At 37.8% G+C, this 20,074-nt stretch overlaps 1 protein-coding gene across 1 annotated transcript in view; it reads left to right on the plus strand.

Moving 5' to 3' along the window:
- The window catches only part of LOC118797519 (polymeric immunoglobulin receptor-like), a 50,302-nt gene that overhangs the window by 22,410 nt on the left and 7,818 nt on the right, over positions 1-20,074 (plus strand). Inside the window, exons 13-17 of the mRNA XM_036556889.1 lie at positions 3,825-3,867; positions 12,555-12,655; positions 18,135-18,236; positions 18,349-18,675; positions 19,616-19,678. Coding sequence (XP_036412782.1) covers positions 3,825-3,867; positions 12,555-12,655; positions 18,135-18,236; positions 18,349-18,675; positions 19,616-19,678 — 636 coding nt within the window. The remainder of the gene's footprint in view (positions 1-3,824; positions 3,868-12,554; positions 12,656-18,134; positions 18,237-18,348; positions 18,676-19,615; positions 19,679-20,074) is intronic.

Raw genomic sequence — 20,074 nt, forward strand, 5'->3', positions numbered from 1 at the left:
TTGTAAACCATGACATTTTTCTGTTGATTTTAGTGTACAATTTGTGTTTTTGGATGAGTTTAACTTATTGAGAAAAACAAAATATAAGATGTGCCATAGATTTTGCACAGGCCACATTTATTGTCAATATGTTAAATTAAAAAAAATAAACAGAAATTGGGCAGGACAATGTGCAGAACTGTGTTCCCTGTAGAGGATGTGTACTTATTTCACTTCACTTATTTTCACAAATCAACAAAACATGTAATTTGACTGGGGCACCCAAACTTTTGCATACATCTGTATTTTTATTTTCTGTATTTATATTCTGAACCTGCAGCAGCTATGAAGTGTTCAAGGTAACACTGCCTGTTAAAGAGAAGTGAATCGCTTCCCTCACCAACTGGCTGCTTTAGGGATCACTACAAGAAGCAGGGGTTAGAAGCTATTTGTTTGACTTGATGCAGGATAATATTGCTTTAAAATCATCAGAGTTCATCAGAGAGCAGAGAGAGCAGGGTGTGTGATACCACACCATCTGCTCTTTGTGGTTTCCTTTTATGAACCTGGTCTATAGTGTCTAGCATGATGTCACAGTATGTGCTGCCTACATGCTGCTAAAAACGCACCTTTAACCTTCCAGCACCCCTGGCACTTATTTATGCAGGCATGTGCAGTTTTACACAGTAAAACCATGAAGAGCTGCTGGTTGTGTATTTCATTACAGAACTCATTAGAAATGTTAATGCAGAAACCTTGTAATTCGCTTTGTAAGTTGCCTGATAAGCTGCTAGCACAATGCAAATTTCCACTAGCATCCCTATGGGAATTTTGTTAGCACTAAGCTAGCAGTGCTGTATTCAATTCAATTCACATCCAATTTTAGTTGTATAGTGCTTTTTATAAATGCTGTTGTCACAAAGCAGGATGACACTTTATTTTGAGTGGTCCTTTTTAGATGAAACAAACAATGATGTAGCATCAGTGAATACTTTCAGTCGATTATCAAGAGACTTTTAAATCAACTGCTGAAAAACAATGTTTAATCTGCTGAATTCAGTTTTTCACTTTATTTGGAAGGTCCAATTTTCTATCTGTGGATGCTGACCTGAGAGGTCACTGAACATGTAACAGGTCCAGACCATCTCAACATCCCCAGCATGCTGTAATAGACACACTGCAGACACCATTATGTTTAACTGAATTAGGTTTTGTTTAATATTAGGGTTAGAATTAGGGCCAGGGTGAGGGTTAGGATTCGGTTTTGGGTTGAGGTTAAGGGCAGGGTTAGGGTTATGTTTTGGGTAAGGTTGGCTAAGGTTAGGTTTTACTTAATGGAAATAACATTAAGTTGACTTCAAAACATAATCTCTTTAATGTAAATAATGTATCAACAGTACATCAAGATATTTGTATGTAGAGACAATAAATACATAAACAAATGGCTCTTGATTTTGTGATGACTAAATAAATGAAATCCTGACACTATGTTTGTGGTTTTCTGCAATCATAATTCATTTTTATATGGTCATTTTCCAACCTCTCTTTATCCCTTACAATCAAAGAGGCTGGTTTGTTACTGTGCCTTAAAGACTGCTAGATGTAAATGAGCTCTCTTCTGATTGGTTGTCCTGTATTGTGCCTCAAGATTTATAATACTACACCAAGCTCCTTCATTTCAAACAACTAAGGAAAGTTTGTTTCCACAGTATGGGCTATTTAAAATAATTAAAAAGCCCCCAACACCAAAAATGTACAGAACTCTAGCTGTGCAGAAAAGTGTAGGCTATTGCACATAATTTCAGAATGAACAACTGTGTTTCTCCCAGTGCTGTTCAAAGTGCACATAAACAAACATGCAGTTTATTAACAATATTTTTCAGGTCTGTTGTTTTCCACTATTTTTGCATCACTGTTAGAATGTTGAGGGCCTCCAAAGGCACTTGTGCCGCAAGGCCCTCATCAGATCATGAGCCGTGACTATTTCACTGAAACAGGCTGGGTCATAAAACAGAATTCATACATTAGTATCTGGTGTGACCACCATGTGTGTGTAGCAGTGCAACATTTCTAGGGAAAATATCCTGGACTTTTTTGACCAAACTGTTGCAAAATGGGAGCTAAACCAAAAAAGTGTTACACTTTTTGCTTAATATGCACATTTGTCATATTTACACACATTATAAGCAAAGTTAAATTGTCTACACAGTGTGTATGTATATTTGATATTCTGTGCATATACAGTACAAAACATGGCTGAATAAATATGTTCACTGATAATTTACTAAGTCACATTACAGTTATATAAAATTGCAGAAGAAGATTACTGTATTTTACGTACTGCTTATTACTGTAAGTGTACAGCAGAATTGCAGTGATCCAGGTGACTGTGGAGTCACAGTATACAGTTCTTGTTTTACTGTTAATTTATTTTAATCATTTACTGTTAATATAATAAAGTAACTTACAGTGAAAGTAATGCAACAAGTAGCTGGTAATTTACTGTAATCCACTAACTTTTGGGCAGAAGAAAAGGGCTCAGCATACAACGTAAGCTCAGAGGAAACTGTCAAATGAGGACATTGTGATCAAATTTACTAATAACTGTGTGAAATCACTATTCTAAGAGAATGTCATTACCAGACTCATCTCTAGAGGCTTATAGATGGGGAAGCCTGTACTAGAAGGGTCTGGGGGCATGTTCCCTCAGGAGTATTTTTTTTTTTAAAGGCCCAAAAATGTCTGTTTACTATGAACTTTTAGAGTAGCAACAGCCAGAAAATGTATTAAAAAGGCCAATTTAGTCAAATTGGCACACAGAAGATCTGTGTCTTTGTAGTTTGTATTAAGCACAGAAATAGTATGATTATAACACTATCCCCTCAAAACAGGCACAGATCAAGCAAAAAGTACTGAAGTCAAGCAAATTAGATAAGCTGCAAGGTCCTCAATATATTACTGAAATACACAGATTATAGATCAGTTCAGTCTCAGCTGGTGCAATCAGGGATAGTTTTGCTCCGTTGACATGTTTAATAAGCTAGATGACAATTTCATAGCCATGGTGACAAACATATTTTATTAGTTAAATTAAATTCGGTATTAAATTTTAATTGAGAATTTAAACAACTCGCCCTCTCTTCCTTCTTAATCACTAACCTCCATCAGATCTGCTCCTTCAGTCTTGTCAGTCTCCTTCAGCTTCTTTCTCTCCCTCTTTTTCTGTGTTCAGTAATACATTACGTTATTACACTCAGATTTTTTTGTTTTAACTGGTAAAAATCTGACTGGCCTTCGATGGAGCTGCCACCTCTTTTTTTCCATCTACAGGTTGAGGAATTGAGGGATATAAAACTGCGTTATGATTAACATTATATGATCTTTTCACTGACATTAACTTACTGTAAGCAATATATGGCAAATATACGTCTGTTATTGTTCACACTCTCACTGTGAAGTGAAGTTAAACGAGTTGGCTTGTCAGCAGGCTAGCTAGTGTTAGTGATTAGCTTACAGCCTTCGAGGTCTGCTATGATTGACCAGGTCATCTTTTCATGTTATCTTAGTCAATCTCTGGGAGCAGAGCAGCAGCAGCACTGGATTAGAGCAGCAGCAGCGCCTCCCTCAGGTCACCTTCTACAATCAGTATATTGTGAATGAGAATGAACTATAATTTAATTGAACTAACAAATGCACATGTACTTGGGAAAACTGGCCTAGTGATGCCCCTGGCCATTATGTCTAGTGCTGCTGTCATTACACCTAATGGATGAAAATAGAGTTCACCCTTAAATGAATCAAATCAACTAATGCATATAATTAACACATTTGCTTTGTCTTTCTAGGTTCTGCCACTGTTACTACAAGCACAGAATCAGCAACAGATCTGTGAGTAGCTCACTTCTGCAAGTGGTTTTAGTCTTTAATAAGAAATTCATATCAACACTTCATTCATATCACCCCTCCCCTTTTTTGCTGCTTGCAGAAGAACATCTGAGAATGTAAATAGCAACACAGGAAAGAATGAGAGAGTGCAAGATGGGTATACTCTGAAACGCTGAAGAACTGAATTTTTATTGATTCTGCTGAAATGATGATTTTATTAGTCAACAGCATGTGCACTCTGAGGCCCTGATTTACTAAGATCTCAAATAAGTAGTACTAATTTGCATGTGCAGTGCAGTACATTGTGTGAATGGTTAGTGTTAATTTTTGGGTGATTTTAAAATGATAATTGTGGAGATGACAACAAAAAGGAGGAGAAAACTATGTAAGTGAAGCGTTTGAATGTGCAAACTGTGACAAGGTTAGATCTTAAAGAGTGCTAGCTGAAGTATGACTTTATAAAAGACGTTATGATGATTACAGGTAGAAGCTACAAAATACAGATGAAAGAACAAGACAAGGGTAGAGGCTGGACAGGGTGGAGTCAGAATCTGTCATTATGGTCCCTGATATGAAACACTATGAACTGAAGTCTGACACCTCTGTTTGTGCTTTTATATGCACTGATATATACAGTGATATGTGATTTAGTGCTGCTTTGTTTCATGTTGCAGAGAGCCAGTGGAGTTCTGTGTTGCACGCAACTGAATAATTCCACACATGCTGTGATCCTGGACATGTTGAGAGCTGGTGTTGAGGGCAGAGAGAGATATTCAGCAGCAACTTCTGTGTTTGTTCATTTAGAATAGTTTGCTTGCAGTAATGAGAACTGATTAGTAAACAGCAGTGCAGTATATAGATCAGGGTCCAGCAAGGTTTTGTGGTTCCCCTATAACCCCCACTAAACATCAAGAGTAACAGATGAGTTGAAGTTTAGGAGTGTTTGAGCTGGGAAATCATCAGCCCTCCAGGACCAGAGCTGTGCCCCTCTGATATCCATCTGTCTCATGTGATGTCACTGTATAACAGGGATGGGCAATTCCACTCATTTCCTTTTTCAATGTTTGTTTTGTTGTTTTCTTTTCGTCATTGCTTGTTGTTATTAACTGCTTGTGTCTGTATTGTTCTTTTAATATCCTTGATTCTAATGTGTGTTTTGAGCATGTTATGGCTTTGACGTAGAGTAATTATTACATATTATATATTAATAAACAAAAACAACCCCACTAATGGTCTTTTCCATCCAATGCCAAGTAATTCTAATATCCTGATACCAGTACTGATACTTTCAAAAAGGATAATTCTTTGTGATTTCTACAGTTAAAGCAGTAAAAAGTCAAATTTATATTTGAAAGCCTTTGCATTAATATTAATAAACTGCCACATTGATCTGCCATTACAGCGCATTCACCGAGTCTTATATGACTGTTTGTAATAAGCAGAAAGAGAAGAGGAAGGAAAAGTAGTTCCTATCCTATACGTTTATAGTGCTATACCAAAAAAGCCTAATATTGATATTGTCATCAGAGGACTGATTTTCAAAAAGAAATATCAGGATCAAGATCAATAACTACTCTTTCTACACTAAATACACAGTATATGGATGTAAACATTACATTTATGTTTTTAGCAGATGCTCTTATCCACAGAGATTTAAAATATGTAGTGTGAGGAGTCATGCAAAAGTACTTTTTTGTTGGAACAGCAATGTTATCACAGCAGCCTAGCATAATCTGAACCTTCTGCTGTTTCAGACTACAATAACAACATAATCAAATATTAGTTTGAAATATCGGACAAATTCAAACATCAACAATTATCTGCCAATACAGATGTACTTCCAATATCGTTGTGCATCCCTCAATATTTGTTCTGTTATATGATACTCTAAAGTTACCCTGAGTTTAAAAAAAAGATTATTTAACATTTTTACTATTTTGAAAATAATGACAGTAATGTCTATTACTATTATTTTTATTATTGTTGTTGTTCTTGCTGCTGTTGGTGGTGGTGGTGGTGGTGGTATTATAAAAGCAGTTCATTATAGTTCCTTTTGTTTACATGACTTTAAAATGTCATGTTATTATTCCAGTTATTAAAATATGAAACATTATGAAAAGAGCAGACAGATAGCTCATGTACAAGCGATGAGTGTACTGTGATTTATCACATCAGCACTTAACATGATCATATTTACATAAACATTGTTCAAGATCAAGTAACAACTCACTAAACCTCTCCACACAACACAGTCCAACTGGGTTCTCCAGACTGTTTAAGGTTGTTTTTTCTTAAAAAGACGTCCATCTACTCAAAAATCAAATAGCTGGGTTAGATTTCATCCCAAGAGCTAAGTCTTGCGTTTATTTGTGATTGTCAGTTCAGTTCAGTTCAATCAAGTAATGAACACATCTTCTGATTTCTGGTTTGACATTATGCTTTTAAATTTAGCAAACAGGAACTGATTTAGCCTCTACAGACACAACAGAGTCAGCAGTGCCAGCAACACAGAGACAGAAGAAACAAGATAGTCTTACATCTTATTCGACACCCGCACACACACACACACACACACACACACACACACACACACACACACACCAACTGACATGCTTTGCCTTTTATATTTTTTCTTACATGTAAGTAGATTTTCATGCACTAGATTTTTGTATTGCATTCATTTAAACCAGTTGTATTATACAGCTAAAACCAGACATTAGTGTTAATGTACCAGTAATAATATTTCAAAACAAGAAGTGACAGTTACTTGCAGTCAGTAACAATAGCGGTTTGTCTGTTTTCTCTGCAGGTGTTGAGAGTGACAGGTTTGTAGCTCTTCAGACTGGGGCGTCTGTCACTATTCCATGTCACTATGATAACAAATATATACAACATAAGAAATACTGGTGCTATCATTATGGGGGAGAATTCAATTACTGTAAGATTCTGGCATATGCAAATACCACAAAAGAGAAATTAACAGTGACTGATTACCCAGCTCAGAGCCTCTTTACTGTGACTATGAGAGATCTGCAGAGTGGAGACACTTGTTTAAAAAAGGTATGAGGTTCCAAAAGGTAGAAGAGCATTTTACAGGCTTTGAATATTTTCTGAGGTTTCCAAACAAGCACTCAGTTACTTGTTTTAAATATAGAGTTGCTAGATTTCAGTCGTGTCAAAACCAGACAGACATTACTGGGGGAGGGGGCGTGTTTTAAAACAGTTCCATAATTGTCTGGTTGATTTAGTTTGTTTTAACATTTTTCTTCATACGTGAAGATAGAAAAAAAGCTTAGTTTGCATATATGGACTGTGTGGACTGGAGAGTGATTGTTTTGAAACTTTAGTAGTATTTATAATACTGCACCAAGCTCCTTTATTTTAGACAACTGAGGAACGTTCAGCTGTGCGGGAAATTGTAAGTTATTATACATTAATTCAGAATGAATAACTGTTTTTCCCCAGTGCTATTCAAAGTGCATATACACAAACATGTTTATAAGCAATATTTTTCAGGTCTATTGTTTTCCGATATTTTTTGCATTGTTGTTAGTGTTAGTGTGTCAAGTGTTTTTATTAAACTGCTGCAAAATGTGAGCAAAAGCAAAAGTGTTACATTTATATTTTTGTTTAGTGTACACATTTTGGTTATGTTTGCATAAATTATAAGCAAGGTTAAAAGTTGTGTCTGCACAATGTGTATTTGCATTTTAAAATGCATGTTTGAGATATTCTGTGCAAATACAGTACAAAACATGGTCAAATAAATATGTTCATTGATATATAATTTATTGGCTACTGAGCTGCATTACTATTTACAGTTATTATGTAAAAATACAGAACATTACTGTGTTTTAGTTACTGCTTATTACTGTAAGTATACAGCAGAATACAGCTACACTGCAGTGGTCCAGGTGACTGTGGAGTCACAGTACGCAGTTGCTGTTTTACTGTTAACTTACTTGCAACTAGCCGCTAACTTACTGTAATTTTTGGCATTGTCCACTAACCTTTGGGCAGAAGAAAATGACTCAGCATCAGAGGAAAATACTTTACAGTAGAAACTGTCAAATGAAGACATTGTGATTAAATTTGCTAATGTGTAAAATCAGTACTCTAAAAGAATATCATTACCAGGGTCATCTCTGTGTTTATGGATGGGGGCTACGCCTGTACTATGGGAGTCTCAGGGCACGGTCCACCAGGAGATTTTTTAATGTCCCCAAAATGTCTGTTTATCATAATCTTATAAAGTAGCAAAAGCCAGAAGATGTATCAGAATGGCTATTTGGTTGAATTGGCACACATAGATCTGTACGTTTGTAGTTTGTATTAAGGCCAGATTTAATATGACTTAAACAATTAATAAGTCCACTCACAACAGACAAAAAAACTGAAAGGTGTAGCAAATTAGATAAGCTGAAAGGTCCTACATGTATTACTAAAATACACTATAGATCTATAGATCAGTTCAGTCTCAGCTGGTGAAATCAGAAGTAGTTTTGGTCTGTTGGCATGTTTAATAAGCTAAGTGAAAGAATTTTGTGGTCAGTGACATATGTTTCAGTTAAATTCTATTAATTTCAGTGATAATTTTAACTGAAAGCTTGAACATCTCTCTCTCTCTGTTACGGGCAGCGGAGAGGAGGACCCAAGTGCAGAAATGAAAACCAATGAGAAAGAGGTGTTAAATAAATTTAGTGGGGCACTGGAGTGTGAGTTTGGGATGTTGCGGTTGAGGTGGCCCAGAGCCAGGCTCGAACCATCGATGTACTGATCGAAAGCAGCGTGCTCAAACAAGCTGAACTAGAAAGGTGAAATGAAAGATAATGAGAAAACAAAAAACACTTCCACTTTAAGTATGAAGGGAAGGTAGACTTTATGTATCACTTGTTTGCTCTTGGTGGAGCAAACACCTTTTCTATTACTTGGAGCAGTTGTTACTTGTAGCTCAAGCCTTTTTTTTCCGAGTAACTTTGGGGCAATTACTCTCTTTGCTTTCTCCAGCCCTCTTTTCTTTTTGTTCAAATACCCACATGGGCTGCATACCATACCTGTCAACCCTCTACAAAGGTGTGACAAAGTGCTACTGTTTGCCACAGCCTTAAGTAGAGGAGTCCACAGGTGTGTCGAGTTGGACCTAATCAGCCTGAGGGCTTCTGGGAATCGGAGTTCCCTGAAGTTATGGCCCTTTGCCGCCATCGGCCTCTGCTGGCAGCACAGGCGGCACAGACTAGGCACCTTGCTGCCGTCGCCCTCTACTGGCAGCAGGCGGTGCAGACTGGGCACCTTGCTGCCGTCGCCCTCTGCTGGCAGCAGGCGGTGCAGGCTGGACCTTTACACTGTCCCTCTCTTTGTACGTTTGTCTCTCATTCACACTCTCATGGTGAAGTTACACTAGTTGGCTTGTCAGCTAGCTAACTGATGTTAGTGATTGGCTTACAACTGTATATGATATGATTGATCTGGTTATCTTTTCGTGTTATCTTAGTCTCTGGGAGCACAGCAAGAGCAGCGTTTACAAATCATTGCAAATGATTTGAACTAATAATGTAAAACCGAAAACCGGCCTAGTGATACCCCTGGTCGTTACGTCTAGTGCCGCTGTCATTACACCTAATGGATGAAAACGTGAGTTCACCCTTAAATGAATCAAATCAAGTAATGCATATAAATAATACGTTTGCTTTGTCCTTCTAGGTTCTGCAACTGTTTCTACAAACATAGAATCAGCAACAGATCTGTGAGTAGCTCACTTCTGCAAGTGGTGATAGCACAGGAGCGAGTCAGGGAGAGCAAGATGGGTATGTTCTGAAGTGCTGATGAACTGATTTTTTATTGATTCTGCTGAAATTGTAAGATTTGCATATGCACTGCAGTTCATTTTTGTAGGTGACTTATAGATGATAATTATGCAGATGACAACAAAGAGGTGGTGAAAACACTGAATGTAAAAAGCTTTTGAATGTTCAGGCTGTGGCAAGGGCATAGGGCTGGGCGATAAAACATTAACAATAATTTCACAATACAACTTTCTTTGATAGAAATATAAGAGATGTTCGATAAATGTTCGATAATAGAGCTTCTGCGTTTTAGCGACAGTCCTGGGGGCGTTTTCTACTGCAATTAAAGCGACACTACTCTGCTGTCGCCACAAGAGGGCGCACCTCTGAGTTTTTTAACATGATTAGAAAAGTGGGGTTTCAAAGAGTGAAATGAGTCCCCAAATATACTTTAGCAACGTCTGAAACGTGGAGTTATACATTTCGTTTGAGTGAAGTGATCCTGTGACCAGGTACGAGTGACGAGATAAGTGGTGTAACCGTACTGTCCTACAACGAACTCATTCTATCCTTCTATACATCCTAACAACCTTTAGCTGCGTTAAATCACAGCTGCTCCACAACTACAGCACTCAAACAGTCATATTTTAGTATTAGTGCATTCCCAAGCAACAAAAGTGAGAGAAAGAGTACTGCACTGATTTAAACAAAAGTAAACTGAAGATTCTGTGTATGTGGCGCTGAGGAGTGGGAGAATGCTACCTTCCCAGGCTAGCTGTTTTTAGGAGCAGGCTAACTTGAAGCAGCGCTCTGTCACTTGCACAGCATGGTGAGTTGATGTCACTGTAGATCAAACAAGACAAAATAGCACCAATTTCAGTTGAAATGTACCTAAAAGGAGGACTCTGTTTGTCTAGTGTTAGAGATTCACACAGCAGTTGATGCTTTTACACAGCGAGTGTCAGATATATCGTGGTTCTTCTGCCCCTCATACTGCTATGATAGAATAGAGAAATCTGTTACCTTGTGTTTGAATAGTGTGAATACATGCTCTGACATGGATGTGGTAAGAGTGATGGCAGTAACGCGGTGTGATCCATTATTGATGTACTGATCCAGCAGTTTGCTGTTTGTATTAAGCTGACGTTGTTGAGAAACTAAACAGTTTAGCACTCGTCGCCAGACAGCTAAAAATAATGTTTTTCTTTCTTAAATTACGAATATTACAAAAATTGCAGCCGTGCTTTTCCAGCTGGTAAAAATAGCTCACCAGAAACTTTCTCACACTGTCATTGTGAAATGTACCACTGTTTGGTAAGTGTTTGTCATGTTCTGACCATAAAGGATAGTTTAAAACAGCAATAAGGCTCTATTTCTTTCAAACTTGAAAGAAATAATGATTTGACATTTATCACAATATGTTTCGATATCAACTGATATGAAATTTTTTATTGTGATAACATTTTTCGCCATGTCGCCCAGCCATATATATACACATAACATTATGACCACCTCCTTGTTTCTACGCTCATTTTCTATTTTATCAGCTCCACTTACTATAAAGGTGCACTTTGTAGTTCTACAATTACAGACTGTAGTCCATCTGTTTCTCTGCATACTTTGTTAGCCCCCTTTTTCCCTGTTCTTCAGTGGTCGGGACTCCCATGGACTCTCACAGAGCAGGTACTATTTGGGTGGTGGATCATTCTCAGCACTGCAGTAACACTGATGTGGTGGTGGTGGTGTGTTAGTGTGTGTTGCGCTGGTCTGAGTCACTGAAGAACTTTTACACTGAAGAACAGGGAAAAAGGGGGCTAACAAAGTATGCAGAGAAACAGATGGACTACAGTCTGTAATTGTAAAACTACAAAGTGCACCTGTATGGTAAGCGGAGCTGATAAAATGGACAAAATGGAGCGTAGAAACAAGGAGGTGGTCATAATGTTATGCCTGATATATATATGTGTATATATCAGGCATAACATATAGCTCAGAGTTAGGGAGAGTGTGTTTGTGTTTGGTGACCCTCAGAAGAAAGAGTAGGGCTAGGAGTGACCTACGTCAATTTTCAGTTGCTTTTCAAGTGGCATTGTTCTCCCTTGCTCTCAATAAAAGAGCATTTTTCAAACAGAAATTATGGCCTCATCTGACTCTTCTTCTGCACCATGTCAAATTATGTATATATTGAAACTCCACCCCTCTGTGTCTTCACATCGTATATCAGCCACTCTCAGGTCACTCTGTCCACGGGATCACTGTGTATAGATACTGGTCACTTTATCAGAATTCCCTTCTTTTAAGCTCCACCTGGAGTTTGTTAATGCCCATTTATTGATGTACAGTTTTTCTTGGCCATCCTCAACCCTTCAACAGCGACTTTCATTCAATATATATCAATGTTCATTATATATATATCAAAGTTCATTCAATATATATCAATGTTCATTGTATATATCAAAGTTCATTAAATATTTCCTTTTTGCCTTGCCATTTTATGACCCCCACCATGATATTAATTTGCACTTCCAGTGCCATTCTTTTCTCTTTCAGGCTTTGTAAACAGCACTGCAGAAGTTAAACTAATCTGTTTGCAATGGCACCGTCCTATGTTTTACACTCCTTTGAAAACACACCCCAAATTACATATTTGTTAAGGCAAACACGCAAAACAGACAGCACTGACCATTTTACTTTAAGTAAACCGTTTTGCACATGTTTTTACACACACAAAGCCTTACTAAATCAGGGCCTGAAAAGTGTAATGTGGAGCAAATCTTACATTAGAGATTAGTGATTGTATGATGATGCAAAATTCAAGAATCAGGATGTGTCTCCTTTTGGTTCAGTGAGTATAGCAAATGTTAGCAGTGCTAACTTACTCATACCATGTGTCTTTGTTCACTGCAGGAATGGAGAGATCCTGTTGGTCTGGGTTCTACTGGCTGTAGGTCTTAGACTGTTGCTGATTCTGGTCAACATTATAATCTGCGTGTTGAGAAAAAAGTTCAGTAAGTAGTCTTATTTACTTGAAAGGCTTTTAAAAGTGTTTTTAAATGTGTTTTTGAAATTCTTCCATTGAAATGTCTTAGAGGGTCAAAAAGGCTGTACAACATGCATGATATACAGAAACCAGACAGCATAGTCATACGGTTAAAGAGCTTAGATAATCACCATTAAAGTGCCTATATCATGGAAAACTGCCTTTCCCTTGCTTTTTTAAAATAAAACAGATTAGAGATTAGAGAATGGTCTGTGAACATTGTTAAAGTTTCAAAACATACCGGTCACTTCCCAGACCATACAGTCCATATATTTATATATATCCACCTATTCAGCCTACAGCAGATTAACCCTGCACTTACACACTGAAGTGATAAGGAGCCTTTCAGCCCAGACTACTTTTTGAATGAGGCACAATACAGGGCAGCCAAACAGACGACAGAGCCCATGTACATTTAACAGTCTTAAAGGAACAGTGACAAATAGCCTGTTTAATTCTAAATAAAAAGTAAGCAAATGATAGAGATGAATTCCTAATTGTAAGTTATGTAATAACACAAACTCATAATATATGAAAGTACAACATGAATAATAATAGTAAAAAAATAAATGAAATAAAACTAATTTACTAAAAGGCCCATTTCTTACATTTTGCTTTATCCACTCTCTCTCTCTAACAGATTAAAAATCAGACAGAGACCAGAGAGAGAAGCAATAACACTGCAGTTCAGACGGTTAGTATTGTGGTTGATGGGAGGCAGTCTGGTTTAGTACTTTTCAGTTTAGTTTTTTTTAGCTTTCAGTGCTGACTGGTGTTCTAATGGGGGCAAAAGTTAGTGAGATGGTGTCTTAAAATAAAGGTGTCAAAAGGGTTCTTTATGTAATGCCATAGAAGAACCATTTTCATTTCCCTTTATGGATAATCCTTTAGAGAATCGTTTTTGTGAATGATTTGTGTGAGTGTGAAGAACATTTATAAAGTACCTCCACATAATTTAAAGGTTTTACGAAGAACCCTATACAATATAGAAATGTAATAAAAAATAGCTTATAAGCCAATTATCAGATCTATCTGAGAACTATTAGGGCCTAATATTTTGATGAGCCACCTGTTTGATGGCCCTCAATTTAGTGCGAGTGGTGAGAAGCAAATTAAACAGGTCATACATATGCAGGTGATATTGTAGACCCTGTTGTGTCCACAGCGCAATAAAACCATTATTCAGCTTTTATATAGCAATGTCTTAAGGAAGGTGAGGTTCTTATTCACTTTACTGTTGGAGGTGCATCCAGGGAAGACTGGTGTGGCCAACTGAATAAAAGAAATGACACGCAGGCAGACAGGTGAGCCTAGCTCAGTTATGCTTGCTAGGTTAGTTTTCGCTTGGTTGTTAGCTTTCTCACAGTGAGTTTCTCTGACTCAAGCACAGAGAGAACACAGATGAACAGAGTTTTGTTATTTGGTGATTGGTGAGGGGACTACTTGCGTACATGAGACCCAAGACTAGCACTTTTTGGCAAAACACATCACCCATTTAGTGGGCATTGGAAAGTTATTTTCAGGACATACTTCATACATGTATTACATGTATATTGTGTGCCCACAAGAGCAAGATTAACCTACTTACACTGTAACCCAATGGATATATCAGATGGTTGGTATCAGTCATTACTGACAACTCACAGATATCAGCAATATCAGCAAAGATACTGTGGATAATATGCCAATAATCAGTGACTTTTTTGGGGCGATGGCATTGGCAGGATTCAAATATGTGATATCCTAACAAAAGATCAAAACCTTACAAGGTTGCCTGTGGAGAGCTCAGTTAGTAACTGCTGAACTTAAAGGCTCCACCTGTTTCCTTCTATCACAGCAAGACAAGCTGTACTGGTGAATTTGAACACAAAACACCATCATGGTGGAAGGGCTCAGCCTGTGCTGCCGGCCGCCAGCAGAGGGCGACGGCAGTGAGGCACCACAAGTTCAAGGAACTCCAATTCCCAGAAGCCCTCGGGCTGATTAGGCCCAACTTGGCACACCTGTGGACTCCTCTACTTAAGGCTGTGGCAAACAGCAGCCCTTTGTCACACCTTTGTAGAGGGTTGACTGGTACAGTACTTCGCCTATGTGGGTATATTGACAAAAAGAAAAGGGGGCTGGTAAAAAAAAGAATAAATTGCCACAAAACTACTTAAAAGCCAAAAAGAAGGCTTAAACAAGAAACAGCTCCAATCCATACAAAAAGTGTTTGTTCCACAAAGAGCAAGCAGGTGAAACATAAAGCCTACCTTCCTCTCATAATCACAAGAAGTGTCTTTTGTTTTCTGATTATCTTTTATTTCACCTTTCTATCTCAGCCTTTGATTGAGCACACTGCTTTCAGCACCTCCTTTGTTTGCCCTTTCCCGCCATTTTTTTTAAATTCCCGTTCTTTGAGGTGTTTTTCCCATTCAGTACATCAGTGGTTTGAGCCTGGATCTGAGCCACCTCAACCCCAACGTGCACAATCACTCAATTCACACTCCATCATTTCTCATGGGTTTTCCTCTCTGCACTTGGGTCTGTCTCCCTGCCGTCCCGTAACACATGGTGAACAAAACAAAAAACATATCAAATGCATCCAGTCATGCACTTTAGCATGGACATAACATTTTGTAACACAAAAAATTGCTATAAATAAAACTGATAAAAAAATAAGAAAATAAGAGGTAATTAAGTGAAACTAAACCACAAAGACTTCTGGGTAACCTTGCCATCAGGTAAAATCTCCATTGTTGCAAATGAAAGAAAACAGATTTATTACAATGAAAGGTTTCTTTATTTTCTCATTTCAGCATTTGCCCCTGTACATCTAACATGTTTTAAAAAACATTCTTCTCCTTTAATAGGAACTATTCAATATTTATCAATGAGGCTAACTATTCACTGCTAATTAACATTAGCGAACATAGCTAGCTGGCTTTTATACAATTGCACTTCTTTCATGCCTAGTTGGGCAAAGCGTTAACATTCCTGGGAAACTGTAGTGAGTACAGAAACTGATTAAGGTCATTAACATTGCTATAAACAGTTACAGGAAAAGATTTTTAAAAGTCTTATGTTAGCTTTTGCACTAACTTAACAGATAATTTAGTTACTGTAACTTTAGGTAATGTTCAGTGCTGTAGCCACATTATGAAGTTAATACTATACCTAAACATGGTTACGGTCTTATTAACTACACATTTGAATTTATCACCATGGTTAAAAGCAGCTAGATACTCTCTCTCATAATGAAATGAAGCAGGTTTCTCCTCTTATCTTATTTGACTGGTGCTCCCTCTAAGCTGTAAGCAGTGGAGTAACAGGTAAACTACTGAGCATGCAATGCAAGCATTGAAGCCATGCATGTGCAGAATGAGGTCTGGCATTGTTTTGCTGAAACAAGCAGGGATGCCCCAGGAAAAGACAACATCCTGATGGCAGCATATTTCTAAAATCCTTGTGTATTTATGTAACCTTTACATCAAAGTCACCCATGCTGTGGGCACTGATGTACTCCATACCATGACAGATGTTGACTTTTGCACCTTTTGTTGCTAAAAGTGTGGATGCTCCCTTTTGTCTTTGGAGAACTCCGTGTCTGTTTTTCCCAAAAACAAGCTAAAACAGGGACTCATCTCACCACAGCACACACTTCCACTGTCTTTTGGACCACCATAGATGATCTTGGGCCCAATAAATTCTGCATAGAATTGATGTATGGATTTCTTATTTTTTTCTTCTTTTGAGTTTCAAATTGCATTTCTTGATGTAGCAGCAGACTGTGTGACATGGTTTTCCAAAGTACTCCTGAGCCCATGTGGCTGCATTTAACACAGTAGCCTGATGGTTTCTCCTGCAGTGCCATCTGAGGGCTTGAAGGTCACACATATTCAACAGTGGTTTCCGGCCTTTTTTCTTTTTCTCCAGTGCTTTGTTCTTGTTCATATGCTCTGTTTTCTGACATTAAGAAAGATAAACAGTTAACAAAAGGATCAACATGTTATTGTTACTGTTATAATGACAAGATCAGCAAACTATTTACAATTACAACAAAAATGATGATGCAACTGTGTCTTCATTCATTTCACCAAAAAGTGTGAATGGGAATAAGATGTGTAAACACACCTGCTGTTTCGTCTTATATGACCCATATTCTGTGCTTCATAGTCAAAAGGAATGCATGCTCTAGAGCAGAGATGTCAAACTAACCAGTAAAAGGGCCATATTAAAAATCTCATCAAATCTGTGATTTTTAATTAATGTGGTATAATCTGAACTGGCCATTATTTATTTAAAATATGCAAAAACTTCAACAGTAAAATACAGACACTTGTAGTAAACCATGAAATATTACATGAACACTTGAAATATTCAAAAGGTGCTTTTTCTTTTAAACCTACCTATTCGCTTGAACTAGACACCCTTTCTTTTTTGCGAGTTCTTTAAGACTTGGGCTCAATTTCTGAGCTGCTGAGCTAACATTAGATGTTTATATTGGTTGAACTGCAGCTGAAATGCATTTTGGTGATACGACTGGTGTAAAATTGTACAGAATTGTTTAGAATTTTGGTTGTAATCTCTGTCCCATAGACTGTTGTTAGGGTAGGAGAGTCGTAGCATGCTACGTTGCAGTGCATGCTGGGGACTGTAGTGCAGCACATTGTGAAAAGGGCTAAAATTAATAGAAAATGAAAATACTTTTTCGGACTGGATAGGATTGTGTGGCGGGCCTGATCTGGCCTTGTGTTTGACACATGGGCTCTAGAGTGAGGGGCTGTGGCTATGTTAGACAGTGTCTGATGACCTGAGTCTTCAGGTTATCAGTTACTTGGTCAGTCTCTCATCAGTTCATGTCAGTCCATAAAGTAAGACATGCTTTCTATCATGGTTTTGTGGCCTGATTGGTAAATTTAACTAACAGGAACTGGCTCTGCTGCTATAGTCACAGTGCCACCAACACAACAGACACAGAGGAAGCAAGAAAAGCTTACATCTTATTTGACATAAGAACGAGACTAACATGGACTGCCTTTTGATGTTCATTTTCTGTATTTCCAGTAAGTTGACTTTCTATGTTACCTTTTACATTTATGTGCAAAATAAACAATTTATCAACCAATAGCAAAGTTTTAAACTAATGTACTGATCCTCAAGAATCTTTAATGCAACTAGTGAAAATAAGATTGTAATATGTGCAGAAAGTGACGTTTGGTCTGATGTTTTCACAGTCATTGAGAGCCGGAGGTGGTCAGAAAGGCAGTTATCTCTTCAAACTAGAGGAAATGTCACCATCCCATGTCATTATGATATGAAATATATACAACATAAGAAATACTGGTGTTATGATGCTAAAGCAGCATTTAATTACTGCACGATTCTGGCTTATAGAAATACTACAAAAGATAGAGTAACAGTGACTGATTACCCAGCTCAGAGTCTCTTTACTGTGACTATGAGAGATCTGCAGAGTGGAGACACTGGGATGTACTGGTGTGCTGTGGAGATCGGCGGAATATTACAGCCAGATGTTAAAGAAGACATTTATATCACAGTGAAATCAGGTATTAGATTATAAATCCTCTCGCTGACTATTTGTTTATCACTGAATTTTGGTGTTTCTTTGATTATAATTCATCCTGGCATCATTACAGATTTGTCTGTCTTTGTGTCCAGATCCTGATCTATCTGTGGTGGAGAGCAGTGTGAGTGGTCAGGAAGGGGGCAGTGTCAGTGTCCAGTGTCTCTACAGTGCTGGATATCAGAATGAACAAAAGCAGTTGTGCAGATCTAAAGACTGGAGGTGCTACACAGTGGGGAGGGCTGACACATCCCAGAATTCAGCAGCGCAGATCAGTGATGATGGGAGAAGATCCTTCAGTGTGGAGATAAGTAGACTGCAGAAGAGTGATGCTGGCTGGTACTGGTGTAAAACTGGAGATCTGCAGGTTCCTGTTCACCTCAGTGTCAGTAATGCTCCTCCAGGAAAGATGACAAACACTGGTATTTAATTTCTTGAACTGACTAAGTGAACATAGTTGTAATGCAATGCTTAACATTTGACAAGAAACAGTAAAGTGTTAGTCAAGAAACCAACCTGCTCTACTAAACGTTAGTGAGCAATGTTTAAATGTATTAAATGTAAATATAAGTTTTAAAGGTAGAAGAGCATTTTACAGCCTTTGAATTCTCACTGAAGTTTCTAAACAAGCACTCAGTCACTCATTCTAAATATAGAGCTGCTAGATTTCAGCTTCATCAAAATGAGACAGCCCTGACTGGGGGAGTGGGGGTGTTTTTAAAACAGTTCCATAATTGTCTGGTTTAAACAAATAAAACATGATTATCAGAAGTTAAATTAATTTAGTTCTGTATAATAATAAATGTTCCAGGCCACTATTTGTCCTGCCACTGTGTAACGCAAATAAAACCACAAGAAAACAACCCTACTGATGGCACTACTGGCAGTGTTCTAATTTAACATGATTTATATAGAATGTGGTTTTACGTGCAGCTGCAGAACATAGTTCTGAAAATCTCCCCACATCAGCCTATAACCAAAAGAGGCATCATGAGAGAGAGAGAGAGAGAGAGAGAGAGAGAATGACAGCACTATGGAATCTCATCTTATGGAATGTAATGAGATTTGGTCAACTCAAATGTGTACATTTCCACATGAATAAAATCATGAGTCATGGCAGTCAAAACTCTGTAATATGCTGAATTCATACAGAGATCATTTTAAATCATGTCAATTCAATGATAGCAATATATGGTGTATTTTCAAAGTAAAAGGGTGCATCAGACTCTGTGTACTGAGCTTTACTTTTGCACAGTTGCTTCATACTAATTCCAGCTTTCTCTGAAGAGGAAAGATTAAATGCTGACAGAGTCACAACTTTTCGTTGTTCTACTAACATCAACTTGTTCCTTTTTTCAACAGCTACAAAGGCTGTGACTTCTGTTTCTGCCACTGAGGAAACCAGCATCAGTGAGGCCACTTCAGGTACGACCACAATCAGTCTATTAAAGCAGCAGTCATGCATGACACCATTCGAAGTCATGCGTGTGTACATGCATGTGTGCTTATTATACTTATTTTCACAATCAACAAAACATGTAATTTGACTGGGGCAGCCAAACTTTTGCATAAAACTATTTTTATTTTCTGTATTTATATTCCAAACCTGCAGTAGCTACACACCGTTTATGTTAACACTGCCTTTTAAAGAGAACTGAATCGCTTCCCTAACCAACTGGCTGCTTAAGGGGTGTGTCACTGCAACACAAGCAGTAATTAGAGGCTGTTTGTGTGGCTTGACGCGGAATTATATTGCTTTAAAAACTTAGTAGTTTTCTCACACTCCAGTTTTTCAACCACTATAATAACTTTCCGTGTTTT

This window comes from Colossoma macropomum, unplaced genomic scaffold (assembly GCF_904425465.1).
Source record: "Colossoma macropomum unplaced genomic scaffold, Colossoma_macropomum, whole genome shotgun sequence".
Taxonomy (NCBI): domain Eukaryota; kingdom Metazoa; phylum Chordata; class Actinopteri; order Characiformes; family Serrasalmidae; genus Colossoma; species Colossoma macropomum.